Source organism: Poromitra crassiceps (assembly GCF_964638095.1).
Source record: "Poromitra crassiceps genome assembly, chromosome: 13".
NCBI classification, from domain to species: Eukaryota; Metazoa; Chordata; class Actinopteri; order Beryciformes; family Melamphaidae; genus Poromitra; species Poromitra crassiceps.
The window spans coordinates 32,616,156-32,634,578 of record NC_139644.1 but is presented as its reverse complement, the minus strand read 5'-3'; the positions used below and the strand labels follow the sequence as shown (position 1 = coordinate 32,634,578).

Here is an 18,423-nt window from a genome sequence, read left to right as displayed (position 1 = left end):
GCTAATATTCTATTTTTTTCCGTTTTATTGCCTGACAATTGTATTATCACTTCTTTTATGTTGCAGTTGTGTTCTCGTATTCAATTTCCTTTCCTCTGCAGAATCCTATTACTGCCTCATTTCCCCATGGGAATCAATAGTTTCATCTTATCTTACCTGTCAATGTAAAAAACGAACAGTAAACACACAGAGACAATCGCCTATCTCTAGCCATTATCTCCATCTCCACTCTGTGGGGATGAGAACATTGCAGATAAGATGCACATGAACCCGCTGACAGTCTGACAAACAGTGGTGTGGGCAGTAACGTGGTTACAGTAACTTAGTTACTGTGATTTTATTACAATCCCCAGTAACTAACTAGTAACATAAGGGATTACAATTTCCAAAAAGTAATTATATTACAGTTCTAAGCCAAGTAGCTTCAAGTTACTGCATTACTCTCTCCAGTGCTGGTACAGTGCTAAAATGAAATCTGGAGATAGGTCTGGCTATGGGAGACTACTGCGTTTCCAGAATGCCATTTGTTTTTTTGTCCTATAGGTAAATCAATAGAAATTATGCAGTTTGGCTGATTGTTGACTAAGGTTAATTATTATGATTATATAAATAAAGTGGATTCAGTTCTAAAAGGAGCTGGCTAAACAGGTTGTACTTTATGAGAGTAATCAGTAATAAGTAACTGATTACACTTCCTGAGTAACTTGCCCAACACTGCTGATGAAGCTGCGCTGTGTTCCAGGCCCAGTGTGGTCTGAGTGAGTCGTCCCAACGTCTGGACCTGCTGCGGTTCTCTCTGGAGCGCAGGCTGCAGGATCTGCCGGAGGACCATCCCAAAGCCTGCCTCATCAAGGAGGAGTTGGTCCTGGCCTCCTCCTCAGCCTTCAGCTGCCGACAGGGCACCCCCTACGTCCACAACCAGTACAGCACCCTCAGCAAACCCTCGCCGCTCACAGGTAAACACGGGAACTGTGGGAGCGTATCTGTTTTTGGACGTGGTCCCGTTTGTTATGGTGATCTGTGGGAGTCTTGAATGTCGCTGTCTTTTGTCTCCGTCTCTCCTTGTCTCTTTCTCTCTCTTTCTCTCTCTGGGAATTAGTGGAGGGGTGGATATTGTCTCTTGGCTTTTGATGTACTTTGTTTTCAAGCATAATGTATGTGAGTCGGGTATCAGGCTCATGCTTGGACAGCTGAAGCCTATGCGGAAGTGATCAAATCTGTAGTTCCTCATTCTACTTGAGGCTGGCTCCAAAAGGGCCCCGTTCCCCGTTCACCCCCATGTTAAAATGCCTGACTTTACAACAGGATTAAACATATTTACAGCCTGGTAAAAAAATAAAAGGTTTTGGTCTATATACAGTAGCTAATTTCACCTTTCATGACAACTGTACGGATGGTGAATTTTCATATAACTCACCTGTTTAGAGTAAACTACTAGTCCAGGGGTTCCCAAACTCAAGAATGCGGCGGCCCACTTTGAAATCTGAAAATCTTCCAGGGCACACCCAACCCTTTAATCACAACTCTGATCAACACATGAGACTAAGATGATCTATTTCCCTATATGTTTTTATAGTATATATTTTTTATTTCATTAACAGAACTTGGGCATAAGGGAAATTAATAATCCATCCACACACAAAAAAACATTTAGGCAAAATACCCAAAATCAGATTGCCAACATTTTCTCCCCCCTTACTGATCAGAAGTATTTGCATGTATAACACATTTGTTCAGACAAAATGTGATGAGCAACAACAAGAAATTGATCCACAAGCTATTAATGCTATTTAGGCTGTGAAAAACGCTACCTTATCTGTAAAGGGGAGACTGGTGGGTAGCCATTGAACCAATTTTCATTCAGATAAATTGAGCTGAGAGGTCAAGAGTCACTCCTTTGAAATATAGGTTTCCTTCGTTTTCCTTTCCCCTTGCCGACAAGCTAGCATATTCTGCTTGGTACCAATGGATGTCTTAGGTCTTCTAGATTCTTCTGATAACAGGATCTCCACTGTAGCTTTAAAAGTGACCCTGCTACAGCCATTTGATTGCCCGCGAAAATCGGGAGTGTTGGCAGACCACTCGCGGCCCACCTGCAGTACCTCCACGGCCCACATTTTGGGAATCACTGTACTAGATGATATAAAAGACTATGTCTTGGGCATGATTGACAGGTCGCCTGTCCAGTGATCGCGCAGCTCGCAGATCACAGACCAATAGCAGGTGGAGCTGCAGCTCTGTGGGAAAACATGTGATCTCATGCGATCTCGTGCGAGCTGCGCAAGAACCCCAAAATGGCGACGGCCACACTCCCATACTCCAGGCTTCAAAATGGGAGTCCAAAAATCAATGGGTGATGTCACGCTGACTCTGTCCATATTTTTATACGGTCTATGGTATGAGTGTGTGGATGCGTATGTTTGGTTTTGATTTCTTGTTTTTCAAATGGGAGCATATTTTATGGATTTCTGTTTGTCATGCCTGGATCTGTATGAAGCCACTTTGACCTTCTAATAAGGAGGATGTCCCTTTCCAGGTTCTCTGCAGGTGCGTCTGCAGGGCTGTAAGGACCTGTTGGATGTGGTCCCGGGGCGGAGCAGAGGGACTCCTGTGGTTCTCCCCTCTTACTGTCTGGGAGACGGACGGCCCTCCTTCAAACTGAGCGGCCTCTACAGCCGCAGCACCAGCAATATGAGCCTTAAGATCCCCGGCAAGACCGACGAGCTCTCCTGTAAGTGTGGCTGTGCACCTTTTCAATGGCTGTGCCTTCAGAGGTATCACTCATAACATGTCTGATCTGCTATATGCATGCTGTATGTTGGAAAACACTTTGTGCCGAGGAGCCAAATATGAATTTTTATCAAACACATAAACAAAGAGTGCATACCTCCGCCAACATTTCTACAAAGTTGGGTGGGGTTACACGAATCCGTTTGCAAGTTAGGAGCCTTTTTGTGATTTGCCACGCGTATTGTCACGCCCCCTTTTGGCCAGTGGACGTGGAAAGTTTATCAGTTCTAAGTTGGCCCATTATCTACTTTTCTACAAAGTTTCGTGCAAATCCGTTCATAACGTTTTGAGATATTCTGCGGAACAACAGATGGACAAACATGACCTCCCAGCAAGTGTTGATAACCCACTATGGTCATTAGCTTAATAAACAGCAGGATAAACACAGGTGTACCAAAACATTAATGATGGCTTCCAACTTCCAGTCCATTTAGGTGTTCCAGTGCTGTGGCCCTAATTAGTGAGTTGGTTGCACCTGTGTTTATCCTGCCTTTTAGACACAAAATGGCAGCTGTGAAAAGGGTCAATAATGTACCTATATACAGACAGTAGTGTAGTAGCAGTAGGTGTAGTTGTATCTCTATATCTTTTCAAGAGGCTTACTGTAACATACCGAGTGCAGAAATTATTAGTTGTACCCCAAGTCTCAACTGTCTCAAGGGGACCCTCTCTCTTCAGCCTGTCCACCCCCTCAGTCATCTGCTTATCACGATAAAGGCGAGTTCCATTGATTGGTGAAATCGATAATGGATTGTTCGCTCAGTCTGTCTCTTGGAAAGTGCAGGTGGTCCTAATATGTTTCTATGCTCTGTGTGTGTGTGTGTGTGTGTGTGTGTGTGTGTGTGTGTGTGTGTGTGTGTGTGTGTGTGTGTGCGTGCGTGCGTGTGTGCGTCTGTGCGCGCGATGCAGCGGAGGTGAGCGCAGTGCTGAAGCTGGAGAACACCGTGGTGGGACAGACCTGCTGGAGGACAGTTGGAGAGCAGTCCTGGGACCAGACCTTCACTGTGGAACTGGAGCGGGTAAGACACAGCAGCACGAGTAAAAACAACACAACACAAGACAATATATAAACAATACAAAGGCAGGGAGTTGGATTTAATTTTTCATTCATGTTTTATCATCAAATATCCCCAGGCTCTGAAGAAACAGAGATTTAAATGTTCTACTTGTAGTGTGTTTGAAAATCAGTACAGAGGCCAATTAATGCATTCTCGGAGCACTTTTTCTTTTAATGACAAAAGGAGCTGTCCATCAGCACCACACAGAGATCAGAAACTAAAAGTGATGGTGAGGTCTATCTACAATAGGCTAATTAACATATAACAGTATCATTCAACATGAGAGAAATGCATTCCAATACATAATAATAATAATAATAATAATAATTTACCACTAAGATTGTAATGTTTTGCAAATGCTTTGGCAGCCCACTTCCAATTCTTTCGTGACCCACCTAGTTTGGGAGTGGCTGTTGTCCTCAGTAGACAGAATTTGAATCCTGTTTAACAGAGATGGTTTGGAAATAAAAAGAAATGTTGTAGCTGGACTTGTGAACAAAATCCCTGTGTTCTGTCCCTGGCGTGTTGTGTGTCCCAGTCCAGGGAGATGGAGATTGCGGTGTACTGGAGGGATTACCGCTCCCTGTGTGCGCTCAAGTACCTGAAGCTGGAGGAGTTCCTGGACAACCAGAGACACCAAGTCAAACTGGAGCTAGTGCCACAGGGGGTGCTGCTGGCTGAGGTGCTGGACACAGACACAGACACACACACACACACACACACACACACACACACACACACACACACACACACGCACCACACACACACACACACACACACACACACACACACACACACACGCACCATACACACACACACACACACTGTACTACATACACACATGGCATGAAATTAGACACGGAAAAGGAAGCTGTCAGTGCTTCTCACTCCTTTTCCGTTTCCTGTGTCTGCATTTTGCATATACACATAACTACTAGGCACAGCCACACACGCACATACACATATTGCACACACTGTACACATACATATACTCTTATGCACATGGATTATAACCAAATAAAAATGTGTGTAACATAATATTTGTCTTTCAGGTGACCTTCATCAACCCCGTCATACAGCGAGGCCCCAAACTCCAGAGGCAGAAGAAAGTCTTCTCTAAACAGCACGGTAATGCAGCGTTCAAGGTTTAGCTAGAAAGCTGCAGAGAGAGAGAGAGAGAGAGAGAGAGAGAGAGAGAGAGAGATAGAGAGAGAGAAGCACTCCACAGCGGCTCCTTGTCTCTGTCCCAGTTCTCCTCCTTTCACTGTACAACAACACACAATAATACATCCACTGACCTGGTACTGTACATCACACTGCCTTCCTCAGCTCTTCTGGAGTTGCAGAATGTTTTCAGAGCTTCCTGCAGGCTTTGAAAGTGTGTTTGTGGATTTGAGAAATATAATAGAAGGACTTCAAAGACTTTTTGAAGATGAGCGGATGGCCTTGAAAGCACTCAAAAGTCATCAGTATGCCTCAGCTCTCTGGCTCTTTCTCTATCCCAGCATCGATGCTTCACATCCTGAGGAAAACCCTCCGCTAAAGATTTGCGTTGATATACAGTAGCAGCATTTTGACAATGTAATTTTTACCATGATCTTAGGACAAAATCATGATTGAAAAATGAGGCCTCAATTACTACTTTTAACCAATGTCATGTCTTTGCCCAAAACATGACAATTTTGAGTCTGTGAATGTCAGCAAACACCTTGAAAGTCACGGGCATGGTGGCGCAGTGGTAGTGCTGTCACCTCACAGCAAGAAGGTCCTGGGTTTGATTCCCGCCTGGGACGTTGTGGGCGCTGAGGGTGTGTCCCCATTCCCATGTCCTCAGTGCCTACGGCCCAGGTGGGCTCATCAAAAGGGCCTTTCTGTGTGGAGTTTGCATGTTCTCCCCGTGCTCCCCTGGGGTTTCCTCCCGCTAAAAACATGCACACACGCAAAAACACCTTGAAAGTCATTCAAGTTTGAATGTGGGAACCCTGGTCATGATACCTAGCACATATAAATGGATGACATAAAGTTTCAATTCAACTGTGGGACATTACAAGACAGCAGCAATGTGTATAAGTAGGGTGTTTGTGTCCATACCAATCCCACGTTTTAACATCCATGACAGTGTGGTTTTGCATGGCACTTGATCAGTCTGTGCTCTGTCACGCCATCTACATGTGGGACAGGAGCAGCACTCAGTCAGTCAGTCAACCAGTCAAATACATTAGTGTAGTAAGTGCAATGCAATGTGCTGTAGATTAAGACTTAATGGGTTCTGTCATTTTCTGGAACTGGGATTATAACAATTTGCTGGGATGCATCGAGTTAATACTGACCCAGTTAATGTAATGCTGTCTGGTCATGTCATTTAACTATTGAAGCTACTAGAGGAACCTGAAGTCTGTACATTAATTAATTAATTAATACATACATGGAAAATGTAGTTTAATGTTCCCTCTTACATTTTCCACAAAACAACGCTATGCTTTAAAACTGCAGGCTTTTTTGCTCTATTATAACATTTTCTCAAAACAGAAAAAACGAGACGTAGTAGCAGCGCAGCGCCCACTGTGTTGTTGTCCATCCAGTGATATTTTGGGCTGTGTTTGTTCCAGGCAAGGGTTTCCTGCGAGCTCGTCAGATGAACGTTGACATCGCCACCTGGGTCCGCCTGCTGAGGAACGCCATCCCCAGCGGGAACAACACAGCTGCCTACACACCCACTCTCACAAGCAACACACTCACACACAGCATAGGGTATGTCATTCCCGCTGGCCCAGAAAAGTCTTAAAAATGTTTTAAATGGTGTTATCTAATCCAGTGTTGGAGGTCTTAACAGTGTCGTGGTGCAGCCCACTCACGCAGGCTTAGATTCTGATGGGCCTACTACAGTTTTCTAATGTGGATTAAAATAATAATCTTACACCAAAGTGCACTCTCTCTCAACCTCGCGAATGAAGTTAGGTGCTATAGCTGTTAAAAGTAAACATAATCTTCAAAATGTTGATTTCTAAATTATATTTCATGATGGTTTCAGTTAATTGGCCAGCGCTTGTTTATTATTCATGCTTATAATTTGGTTTGGTTTTAAATGTCTGTTAAGTCACTATCTATCTATCACTATCTATCTGATAGTGGGTTAACACAATGGTGATTGAGACTATGGCCCATTGATGGAAGCCTTTGCATTTTCAGTATTGCAGCATTTATGAACTTGGTGTCTGTGGTGACACAGAGTGGGCGGAGCTAACACAATAGACTCACTCTGTAGGTGACTGTAGGTTCCCCACAACTCTTGTGTGAAGTAGGATAACAAGCTACTTTTTCCGGTCTCTGCTAGCATTACGGGTGGTTACTATGGCCGAACAAACTGACTAATGTCACATAATGCAACACTGTTTGGATCTCACCTGCAATTACCACTTATCGCCATAGGTGTCACCCAAGAGAACAAAACTGAAATCTTAGAGATTATCACTTTAAGGTTGTTGTTGTTGTTTCCATTCAGTATGAATATGAATTTAGAGACATCTTCTTTTCCCAGTTTGCATTTGTTTAAATACATTTCATTGAATGTAGTGTTTGTTTGTTTTTAGAGAAGCTCATGGTGCTGCATGGTGAAATTAATGGATGCCACCAAATCGAGCACACACAGCTGTTTTTCATGCCTTTTTATTCTCCTCGCTGCCTCTTTAGACATGAATGATTGGATTTACACGTAAAGCAGAGCAGTATTTCTCTTTTTAGCCTCTGACCTTTTTGTTCTTTGATGTTGTGTGCCCTGCAGAGAGATCTCCGTGGAGAAACTGACCCTGGGCAGCGACTCTCCTCCCAAACCTGAGATCAGGAGAGACGTGGACGCACGCCTTCCGGTGAGTGAGAGGGAGCGAGCGATGAAAGGAAGGGAGGAGTTGGCAGGAGGGAAAGAGACAGGGAGCCAGACAGCGGATTTCCAGAGAGAGAGAGAGAGATGGGCATCTTTACAGTATCATATTCCTACAGTATTTGCCCACTTCCTACTTGTAGAGTTTGGCTTGGAAACAGTGCTCCAGTCATAGGCCACAGAGGAATCCAAGATAGAGCGCTGTCTGAGGGGAGAGAGAGAGAGAGAGGAGAGGAGGGAAGCGGGAACTCCAAACTCAGGAAGACAGCCTTAATGAGACTAAATTGGATGGAGGGAGGTTTAACTCGATCCAGGCCAAATCCCTGTTAGTTTCCCAGTGTGCAGAACACAATCTGCACGAGGGGACGAGCGGGGGAGAGAGAGGAGGGGAGGGGAGGGGAGAGGAGAGGAGGGGTGGCAGAGCGTAAGAAGAGAGGAGGAGGCCGGAAGAGAGCGAGGAGAGAGCAAAGGAAGCAGAGAGGGAATGTAGCTGAAGGAAGTCGAATCAGACGACCAAAAATAGATACAGAGGGCCTGTGTGGCAGATGGCGTGGTCGACGGCGTTGGCGGATTATGGGATTAATTACTCCGATGATTTTTAGAGAACTAATTAACAATAACGAGGGAGCATCCGTCCCAACTTTTTTAAATTGGTTTCTCACTCCCCCCCCCTCCCATCTTCACCCCACCCCCCTCTCCTTGCACACACCTCCCCTCATCTCTGTGGCGTACCGCAGGAACAGATGCCCGTGATCGAGCCCCTGTCCCCTCCGGATGTCCGCGCTCACGAGCCGCCGGCCAAATCGCAGTCCCAGAACTCCATCCGCAGGTACAGTGAGGCACACACCGGGCGGGGCCTCTCGGTCTGTTCACACATTAATGTATACACACGCACGAACACACAACACACACACACACACACACACACACACACACACACACACACACACACACACACACCTACACCTGAGTACATCCCTTTGCAATATGGCCACCACAGCATGAGACCAGAAACACCCCCACACACAATATGGTCCTGTAGCTCATGTAACCTGTGTTGTTTTTTGTTGTAACACCTGCTAGTAAAGCCAAGTCCTTATTAATGTGGATTATTGCACATGCTTCCTCTACAGATAAACACTTGGCTGTGTTGGTCACATGCTTCCTCTACAGATAAACACTTGGCTGTGTTGGTCACATGCTTCCTCTACAGATAAACACTTGGCTGTGTTGGTCACATGCTTCCTCTACAGATAAACACTTGGCTGTGTTGGTCACATGCTTCCTCTATAGATAAATACTTCACATGCTTCCTCTACAGATAAACACTTGGCTGTGTTGGTCACATGCTTCCTCTATAGATAAATACTTCACATGCTTCCTCTACAGATAAACACTTGGCTGTGTTGGTCACATGCTTCCTCTATAGATAAATACTTCACATGCTTCCTCTACAGATAAACACTTGGCTGTGTTGGTCACATGCTTCCTCTACAGATAAACACTTGGCTGTGTTGGTCACATGCTTCCTCTACAGATAAACACTTGGCTGTTTTGGTCACATGCTTCCTCTATAGATAAATACTTCACATGCTTCCTCTACAGATAAACACTTGGCTGTGTTGGTCACATGCTTCCTCTATAGATAAATACTTCACATGCTTCCTCTACAGATAAACACTTGGCTGTACTGGTAGGGTGGGCCATACTCTGCACTTTTTGTAAATCAATGGAGAGGGGTGTTCAAATGATGTATTTTGGTGTGTAGAACTAGAACACAAATCTGAATATATTTTTTTATTCTGAAAAACCTAACCTACATCAATTTGCAATTTATTATTTATTAAGCCGAGACATGCCAGGTGAATAGGGTAAACTTTTTAACTAATAGATATCACCATGAAACTTCCCCAGTTGCTTACTTACAGTAAGACAATTCTTTTTTGTATTACAAGTTTTCTGAAATTGTATGTTTGAATATGCAAATGAGGCAGTATCTACCTAATATTTGCATACATTTCCAGAACAGAAATCTGAAAACGATAAAGCCAATTTCAAAATTCTTGTTTCATTTTGTTGACATATTAGAGCCAAAGGTTTATACAGAGAGAATCAATTTTTCTGTTTATTACTAATGTCTGTCCTCCCCACCGGTACCATTAACAAGCTAAAAAAAAATGGCTCAAGTCAGAACAAGGACAAAATCAAGCTCTCATTTGAGAAATCTTGTTGGCACTGGGCGGGGCCTTGCTGTCTGAACTGACAACTGTGAGGGATATCCTGAGCTATGGCATCTAAGGGAGCAAAGTGAAGATGAGAGGAGGAGGAACTACCCAGTGGACCAGCTGGTGGGTGACATCTACCCTGGTCTGATTTGTCAGTGGAGCAAAACTAATGCTCTTTTCAAACCACCTGTTATCATGTCCAAGCTCAAGGAGGTCTGGAATCAGGCAGTGATCAGGCAAACTTGATGCCATCTTGATGTTCATCTTCAAGTTAGACAAGTTATTTCACATTTTGACTTGCAAGTGTCAGATTTCCAGTTGTGAGGCAGGAGGCTGTGAGGGCTGTGTGATCCAAGCCCATATTAACTGTTACTGCAGCAGAGATAAAAGATCTTGCCTACATGAAGGGACAGGAAGAGAAGGTTGGAAGTAAAGGACTCCACCAAATTGGGGGTCCTGATCTGCCAGAGCACAAGAGACGGGTGAGGACATTGGAAAGGCAGGGGGAGGAAAAGAAAGCAGGGAAAAGGAGAAGGAGCAAGGGGGAAAATGCTGCAGCAGCAGAGATGACAGCCATGTTGAAAGATTGTTGGCAGATGATGATGCGGATTTGGAATTGGAGAGAAGTGGGGCTGAAGTTGAGCTTTTCCCTGAAACTGACCATGAGCCTGCAGCTTCGGCACTGATCAAGCTGCCTGACAATGTCATTCAAGACTTAAGGGACAGAACCTGAAGAATCTGCAATTTATTGTGGAATTCATTGTTGGAGTGCACTATCCATGTTGGTTCAATGTGAAGGTCAAGCACTCCTGGGTCCTCCTGCTGGAATGCCTCAAGTCCCAGAGGAAGGAGGTGCTGGACCTTGTGATGCAGATTATGAGAAGATCTGCTTGGTATGTCCGCAGTGAATCCATCCTCCAAACATTGCTGTGGTCTGAGGATCAGAAAGAGAGGGGGTGGAGAGAATCCTGAGCATCAGGGGAGAGGGTGACCCAGACACTCAGCTGGGGGACCCCTCTGTCAGGACCAGAAGGACAGCTGAGATCAATTCTGATGCTTATAGCATTGGTGACTTGATTAGCTGGTCAGAAGGTGTGTCAGAGCCACCACAACCTGCTTCCTAAGCACCTCAGAGCTGAAGAACTTCATCAACAGCACCATGGAGGTGCCCAACTGGCCTTGCCACACACAAAGCATTGAGAGGGTTGTTAAAATGGTAACTGAGGCTTCTGCTAAGTACTTCTCACAGGAAAAGAAGGATGGAAGAATCAGGGTTCAGGAGACCAGCAGCAGGAGGCTGATGTCCAAGAATGAGTCGAAACAGGAGTTGTGCAACCTGGCAAAGTTCAAGAAGTCAGGAGATTGATCATTGTAATTGTATCCAGTGATATACATGCAGTTCACCTGCTAATAAAAATGTAAATTTGAGTTGGCTTTGTCAATATAAATGGTTTCCCTTATATATTTTAATATCTTAAAATGGGGTTCGAATGGGTAAAATTGGCAATTTAGAAATGCAAAATGATGTAGGTTAGAGTTATCCTATCCAAAAACTAAGCTCATATTTGAATTCTCCATAGAAAAATACATAATTTAGACACCCCTCATGTCAGGATTTCCTTCAGATTCATGTTGGCACCTGAGTATGACCCACCCACATGATTCCTCTACAGATAAACACTTGGCTGTACTGGGTGCCAAAACACAGAAGAAGACTGTAACACTAGTAGTTAGTTATATATAGTCGGCGCCGTGGCTCGTCTTTTGCGTTACTTGCTTGCTGGGGAAGATACAGTAAGCAGGTCTGACTGTGGTGAGTCCTTGGATGGGAGAGCATTGGTACTGCAAGTGGTGTTTGAGGACCAGTAGGAGGTGCTCTTCCCTCTGGTCTCATGAATAATCTCCTCAATGTCCCAGGGCAGAGACAGGGACTCTGTCATGTGAGTGAGCACCGCCCTACGGATGAGACGTTACACCGAGGTCCTAACTCTCTGCGGTCAATAAAGATCCTATCGGTGCTCTTCGCAAGAGTAGGGGTGTAACCCCTGGTGCCCTGGCTAGATTCCCAAACGGGCCTTTCTTCCATCATGGCCACCTAACCATCCTTCGATATCCAACTGGCTCTTTCAGTCTTCTGTGATAGCTGATGTGTTTTATTGTTATTTATTTGTTTTGTTGTTTGTTTGTTTGTTTATTTATTTATTTATTTATTTGCCTGTAATCTCTCTCTCTCCCCTTTCTCCCCCCCCCCTCTTTGTCTGTCTCTCTCTCCCTCTGTGTGTGTGTGTGTGTGTGTGTGTGTGTGTGTGTGTGTGTGTGTGTGTGTGTGTGTGTGTGTGTGTGTGTGTGTGTGTGTGTGTGTGTGTGTGTGTGTGTGTGTGTGTGTGTGTGTGTGTGTCAGACCAAGCAAAGGGCCTCTCTGCCTGCAGGACTTCAAGCTGATAGCGGTGCTTGGCAGGGGCCACTTTGGGAAGGTATTGTGCTTCACTGTTCCTCACACAGAGACTGATCTGATGCCAGAGGAGAATAGCTCTCTTCAGTCGTTTTTAAAGTCACATTGAATGGAAGTATTACTTGGTCACCTCCTCAGTTAATTGAATTAATTTGTAAATGAAATTACACAGGCAAACAGACCAGCGAAATGCCGTCTCGTTGTGATTTTAATTGGTCCACATTAATTGACATTTACATTTGAGAATTCAAAACCCTCATTGCCTGATGAAGCTTCTGTTGGATTCTTCAGGTGTTGCTGTCAGACTACAAGAAGACAGGCAGTGTGTTTGCCATCAAAGCCCTGAAAAAGGGAGACATCGTAGCGCGAGATGAAGTGGAAAGGTAACTGAGTTTCTGTAACTATTTCATCAAACGACGCTCAGAGACCTTGACCAAAGACCGCTGAGGCGTCTCTCTCTCTCTCTTTGTTAATCAGTCTCTCTCTCTCTCTCCCTCTCCAGTCTGATGTGTGAGAAGCGGATCTTCGAGACCGTCAACGGGTCGCACCACCCCTTCCTGGTCAACCTGTTTGCGTGTTTCCAGACGCCGGAACACGTGTGTTTTGTCATGGAGTACACGGCGGGGGGAGACCTCATGATGCACATCCACGCCGACGTCTTCACTGAGCCGCGCGCTGTGTGAGTGCCACTGGGTGTGTGTGCGTGTTCAGTGGTTCTCAACTTGTCAAATTCACACTTTATTTCATTGACAAAAAGTTTAAACAATTAGAGAATGGAGAAGAATGACTGTTGGGTCATAGTCTCTCTGTTATCTCTCTACCTGATAGTCGTGGAATTCTGAGACACAAGAAACGGGGGTCCGTGGCCCCAATCTGGAGCAAATTAGGGGTACTTGATAGGAAAAAGGTTGAGAATCAGTGTGTTAAAGAGAAGTCAACTGGATACATGCAAGGATTTTGTGTGTGATGTGTCCTCTTTAGTTATGTATGTTATGTTCATAGTAGAATAAAAATGCTGTCTATTATGTCTTAATATGAATGTGTTTGTGTTGTGTTTGTTTTCCATCTGCCCTGTCTGTCTCTCCGTCTGCCCGCCAGGTTCTACTCAGCTTGTGTGGTCTTGGGTCTGCAGTTCCTTCATGACCATAAGATTGTGTATCGGTGAGTACTTGGATTGTCTGTGTCCGTCTCCTCCACTCATACAGTAGCATAGTACTGATCCTGCTAACCCTTTAAATTACAGGCCATTAAGGACCAGAAATAACTAAGTCATACTGTAAGTAGCACTAACACATAACTCTGAAAACATTTGAAAAAATAAGAAACACAACAACTCCATTCATTTCTTGTCTATTTGATAGGTTTTTATTTGCTTATCATGTAGAATATATACAATTATACATCATATTTTCTAGGAAAGACAATATTAGCAATACTGACTATGTACAATATTCACAGATATACAAGCATACTCCATAGTAACAACAGAAGCACTAGAACAGGCCTATCCTGGTTTTAAAAAAATCTAATCGTAAAGCTATTATTATCATTATTATTATTATTATTATTATTATTATTATTATTATTATTATTATTATTTAATGATTTGTAATTTGTAGTTTACCTAGCTCCTTTCTTTCTTTGTACAGCACACTCATTGTCATGCCCCTTATCATTTTTGCACTCATCAATTTTGCATGAATGTAATGAATGTTTCTCTTTTTTCAGGGATCTTAAACTGGACAACCTGCTGCTGGACAAAGAGGGCTTTGTGAAGATAGCAGACTTTGGCCTCTGTAAAGAGGGTGAGAGCGCTCATATATTTATGACTTTGGCAGTCTGCACCCTGCACCATGAAGCAAGTGTTTCTCCTCCTTGTTTCTATCCATTCACCCTTCACATCAACTCTACCCTCACCCCCTCTTCTCTCCTTACCTGACCCCCTCTTGTCTCCTTACCTCACCACTCCTTCCTCCCTCTCTTGCTCAGGCATGGGCTACGGCGACAGGACCAGTACATTCTGTGGTACCCCAGAGTTTCTGGCCCCAGAGGTGCTGACAGACACGTCCTACACCAGAGCAGTAGACTGGTGGGGGCTGGGGGTGCTTATCTATGAGATGTTGGTGGGAGAGGTGAGACAACAAACTTTGTTGTATTACTGTAAATAGATCTATCCAAGGTGTACGTGTAGCATTTATTAATCTCAAGAAATAATTAGCACATTCATTTTGAGACATTAGTATTATTACTATACAGGCAAGACCATCACTGAGAATATTGGCGGCCTCTACTGGCCTCTACATGGCATTTTACATTGTGTGCTACCAGGTCTGATTTTGCAGGAAATCTCCTGGATTGCTTTCTGGCTCAAACCAGGAAGAAGGCTGCTGTGCTTCCAAGACAAACAAAGCTGAAGCTGTCAGTTTATCTTCTTCAGTCAAGTTAAAAGTGAAAACAAAGATGTCGGGACAAGTAGCAGCATCCCCTTAGTGATGTGAACAAATGGGTTTTATGGGAAATGTGGTATTCATTTTGAGAAACATTAGCACGACATGTAACTCCTAATGATCTCAACCATGGTCTATCACAGTTAAATGTAATGATATACTTAGATATACTTAAAAATACTTTACTAAATATACAAAAAAAAAATACACATGAATAATATTGCTATTTACATTTGGGGCGGCTGTAGCTCAGGAGGTAGAGCGGGTCGTCCACTAATCGCTTTGGATAAAAGAGGTCGGTGGTTCGATTCCCGCCTCCTCCAGTCTACATGTCGAAGTGTCCTTGGGCAAGATACTGAACCCCAAATTGCTCCTGATGGTGTGCCAGCACCCTGCGTGGTAACCTGCCGCCATCGGTGTGTGAATGGGTGAATGTACCTACTGATTGTAAAGCGCTTTGGATAAAAGCGCTATATAAATGCAGGCCATTTTACCATTTACCAGTCTATGTAAAGTCAGCAAAAAAACCAAAAAGAAAGTCAATCTGCTCATTCCATGAATAGACTGACCAGGTGAATCAGAATGAAAACTATAATCACTTGTTGTCAAAATTCATTCAATCATGAAGGGAAGTGTACATATGGAGGCAGATTATAGAAGGTGATTTTATCATCGTTGGGTCAAATTCTGATACTTGTATAAAGACTGAGGTCATGTAATATAATACAGAAATTACAGTATATGGGCAGATTTCATGTTGACATAATGGATTGTAAAATAAATAATAAGTAATGTCCTGTTTGTTTCAGTCTCCGTTCCCAGGTGACGATGAGGAGGAGGTTTTCGACAGCATAGTGAACGATGAGGTGCGCTACCCGCGATTCCTCTCCACCGAGGCCATCGGCGTCATGAGGCGGGTGAGACTCCGCCCACTAAAGGCTTCTTTGTATACCCACTGTGAATCTCCTCCCATATCCGCCTTTTCTGCCAAAAGTAACATTAAGTTATACCAGGTTGAAGTGAACAGTGTTGTTGTTGTGGTTGTGTCTCGGTTGCCAGTTGTTGAGGAGAAATCCTGAAAGACGTCTGGGCTCTGGAGAGAAGGATGCAGAAGATGTGAAGAAACAACCTTTCTTCAGGGTGAGTGTTGCTCTTGTTTCTCCCTGCCTTTGTATTTCTCTCACCAGTGACCATCTCTGTTCCGCTTGTGCTAGTGCTAGTTCATGTTATTCTCCTGTGGAGTCAACAGTGGAGGAGAGATTAAACTAGAATGTAAATGCCCCCAGGGTATGGATTGGGAGGCTCTTCTCCAGAGGAAGATCCCGCCCCCGTTTGTCCCGACCATCAGAGGCAAAGAGGACGTCAGCAACTTTGACGAGGAGTTCACCGCCGAGCCCCCGGCCCTCACGCCGCCCCGCGAGCGCCGCACCCTCTCCCGCAAGGAGCAGGACTACTTCAAGGACTTTGACTACGTCTCGGACCTCTGCTAGGGTCTGGAGCCGGGGTGGGTGGGGGGATGGGGGGGGTTAAAGGGTGGTGTTTTGGTTCCTAGCTGTCCACTGCCAGCTGAGAGAGAAGATCGGAAACCTGAAGGCTGACTCTCGCTGTCCCAGGACTTTCTGATGACAAGAGGTGAGAATCACTCCTATTCTGCTCTCTTTCTCTCTCTCTCTCTCTCTCTCTCTCTCTCTCTCTCTGTCCATCAGCACTCTGAGATGAAAGACTGGCTCAGTGTGTGGGCGAGTGGACGGGGGATCGGCGGCATCCCGTGTCGCGCCCGCCCGCGGTGTCACGGATCCGCTGACCTCCGACTCATCCGGAGTGGCTTTTAGAGGAGGAGGAAGAGATGATAATCCAGATTATGTAACGCTTGGAAGATGGGAGGATGGTAGATCCTGCCCTGCAACACAGGAGCGTAAAGGAGTGATCGTACTGGATTAAACAAAGAAACTAAGAGTCAAAACGATGGCAGCGGTGATACCAAGTGCTCAGACATGATGGTTCTGATCTGAAAGGACGGATTCGGGCTCACATACCCCCCCCCCCCCTTCCCGGCGCCACCTTCGCTCTCTATCTGGTTTGTTGTCCCGTATCTATACTGTCTGTCGCTGCTAACTGTCTGTTGCACTGTGTAAGGTGACCCTGCCTCAGTCATGAGTGAATCTATCCATGTCTGTTGCCATCGTGCACCACTTGTACATTGACACTTGGGGGAGCCAGAGGAGAGACAAAACTTCTGCATATATTTGATAGAGGAACGCTGCCTATGAACTGTGTCGGGGAGAGAGATGAAACAAGAGGGAGGAATACAAGGTGCTTGGGTGGGCGGGGCTTTGGCTCCTGTTTGTGTGTCTGTGCAGTCTCACGCTGACTCTTCATCGTCTTCTCCGGCCACCCTCTTTCGGTACAACACAGATTTTTAACTACAATTGTTTTTTTGACTGTTACAAAAAAAAAAAATGCTTTTACAAATTTGTTTTGGTGATTTATATTTGTTGTTGTTGTTTTTCTTTTCCCCTCCTGTGTTTCCTCCTCTGTCACTTGTCAATCATGCTGGTGAAATGTGTTGGAACTGTGACTCAGTAAAGATGTGAACCTAACCCAGAAGCATGGATCTTTTTTCTTTTCTTTTTGTATGCAGTATGTTTCCATCCCCCCACCCACCCTAACAATTAAGGCTGATCAATAACTTCTTACCGCTGGCATATTTATCAGGGATGGCTCCATACCACTTTTCATGTCCGATACCAATGTTGATACACAACCTTGAGTATCTGCCGATGCCGATACCCATTCGATACTGTCTTTTTCCCTCTCTTAAACAACTAAGCTGTTGATAATACATACATTTGTCTGGATGCACTGCTGCCACCCCTCAAAACAATCGCAGTGCATAATAGACCCTTTTCACGGGGGCCATTTTGTGTCGAAAAAGGCAGGGTAAACAGGTGCAAGCAAAACAGTAATGAGGGTTTCCAACTTCCAATCAAGGTGGAAAACCTCATTAATTTAGCGTTTTGCTTGCACCTCTGTTTACCCTGCCTTTACCCGGCCTGATTTGTTGGTTGATGCATTCTCTGTGCGTACATTACACAGAGATGTATGAGTAGGTGCATATGAGTGTAAATTGAGATCTTAATCTGTGTAACAGAAGTTTGCAGTATCTCCTCTCCAGCCTGTAGCACACTGTCCCAGCCATTAGCAGCTCCTTGTGTGTGAGAAGATCAAAATAAAATGGCGTCATTTCACAGAACAGAGGTATGAGTGAAAAGCTCTTTCCAGACTAATATGATATTGTTGTGCTATTATACGTACTTTACTGCTATTATTCAGGTAGGAGGATGTGAGACTATGGGCCTGTTTCACAGCCGCCATTTTGTGTCTAAAAGGCAAGGTAAACACAGGTGCAACCAACTCACTAATTAGGCCCCCATGCGGCACTGGAACACATAAATGTACTGGAATTTGGAAACCCTAATTAATGTTTTGGTTTGCCTGTGCTACTTCCTGCCTTTTAGATGCAAAATGGCTGCTGTAAAAAAAGGCCTATGGATATTCTGTTACATCACCTCAT

The 18,423-nt window shown here is 44.5% G+C and overlaps 1 protein-coding gene across 4 annotated transcripts in view; it reads left to right on the top strand.

Annotated features, from left to right (window-relative positions):
• Positions 1–17,444, top strand: part of pkn1b (protein kinase N1b) — a 53,796-nt gene extending 36,352 nt beyond the window's left edge. For 3 of the 4 annotated variants that reach the window (XM_083649619.1, XM_083649618.1, XM_083649616.1), the window contains exons 6-22: positions 743–956; positions 2,537–2,731; positions 3,700–3,809; positions 4,387–4,530; positions 4,901–4,976; positions 6,458–6,599; positions 7,630–7,714; positions 8,463–8,554; positions 12,352–12,424; positions 12,694–12,785; positions 12,905–13,081; positions 13,501–13,563; positions 14,131–14,207; positions 14,392–14,534; positions 15,659–15,766; positions 15,909–15,989; positions 16,136–17,444. In XM_083649619.1, the coding sequence (XP_083505745.1) occupies positions 743–956; positions 2,537–2,731; positions 3,700–3,809; positions 4,387–4,530; positions 4,901–4,976; positions 6,458–6,599; positions 7,630–7,714; positions 8,463–8,554; positions 12,352–12,424; positions 12,694–12,785; positions 12,905–13,081; positions 13,501–13,563; positions 14,131–14,207; positions 14,392–14,534; positions 15,659–15,766; positions 15,909–15,989; positions 16,136–16,339 (2,076 nt within the window). In that variant the 3' untranslated portion in view covers positions 16,340–17,444. The remainder of the gene's footprint in view (positions 1–742; positions 957–2,536; positions 2,732–3,699; positions 3,810–4,386; positions 4,531–4,900; positions 4,977–6,457; positions 6,600–7,629; positions 7,715–8,462; positions 8,555–12,351; positions 12,425–12,693; positions 12,786–12,904; positions 13,082–13,500; positions 13,564–14,130; positions 14,208–14,391; positions 14,535–15,658; positions 15,767–15,908; positions 15,990–16,135) is intronic. The other variant, XM_083649617.1, reaches the window with a different exon arrangement.
• Positions 17,445–18,423: the final 979 nt, after the last annotated feature.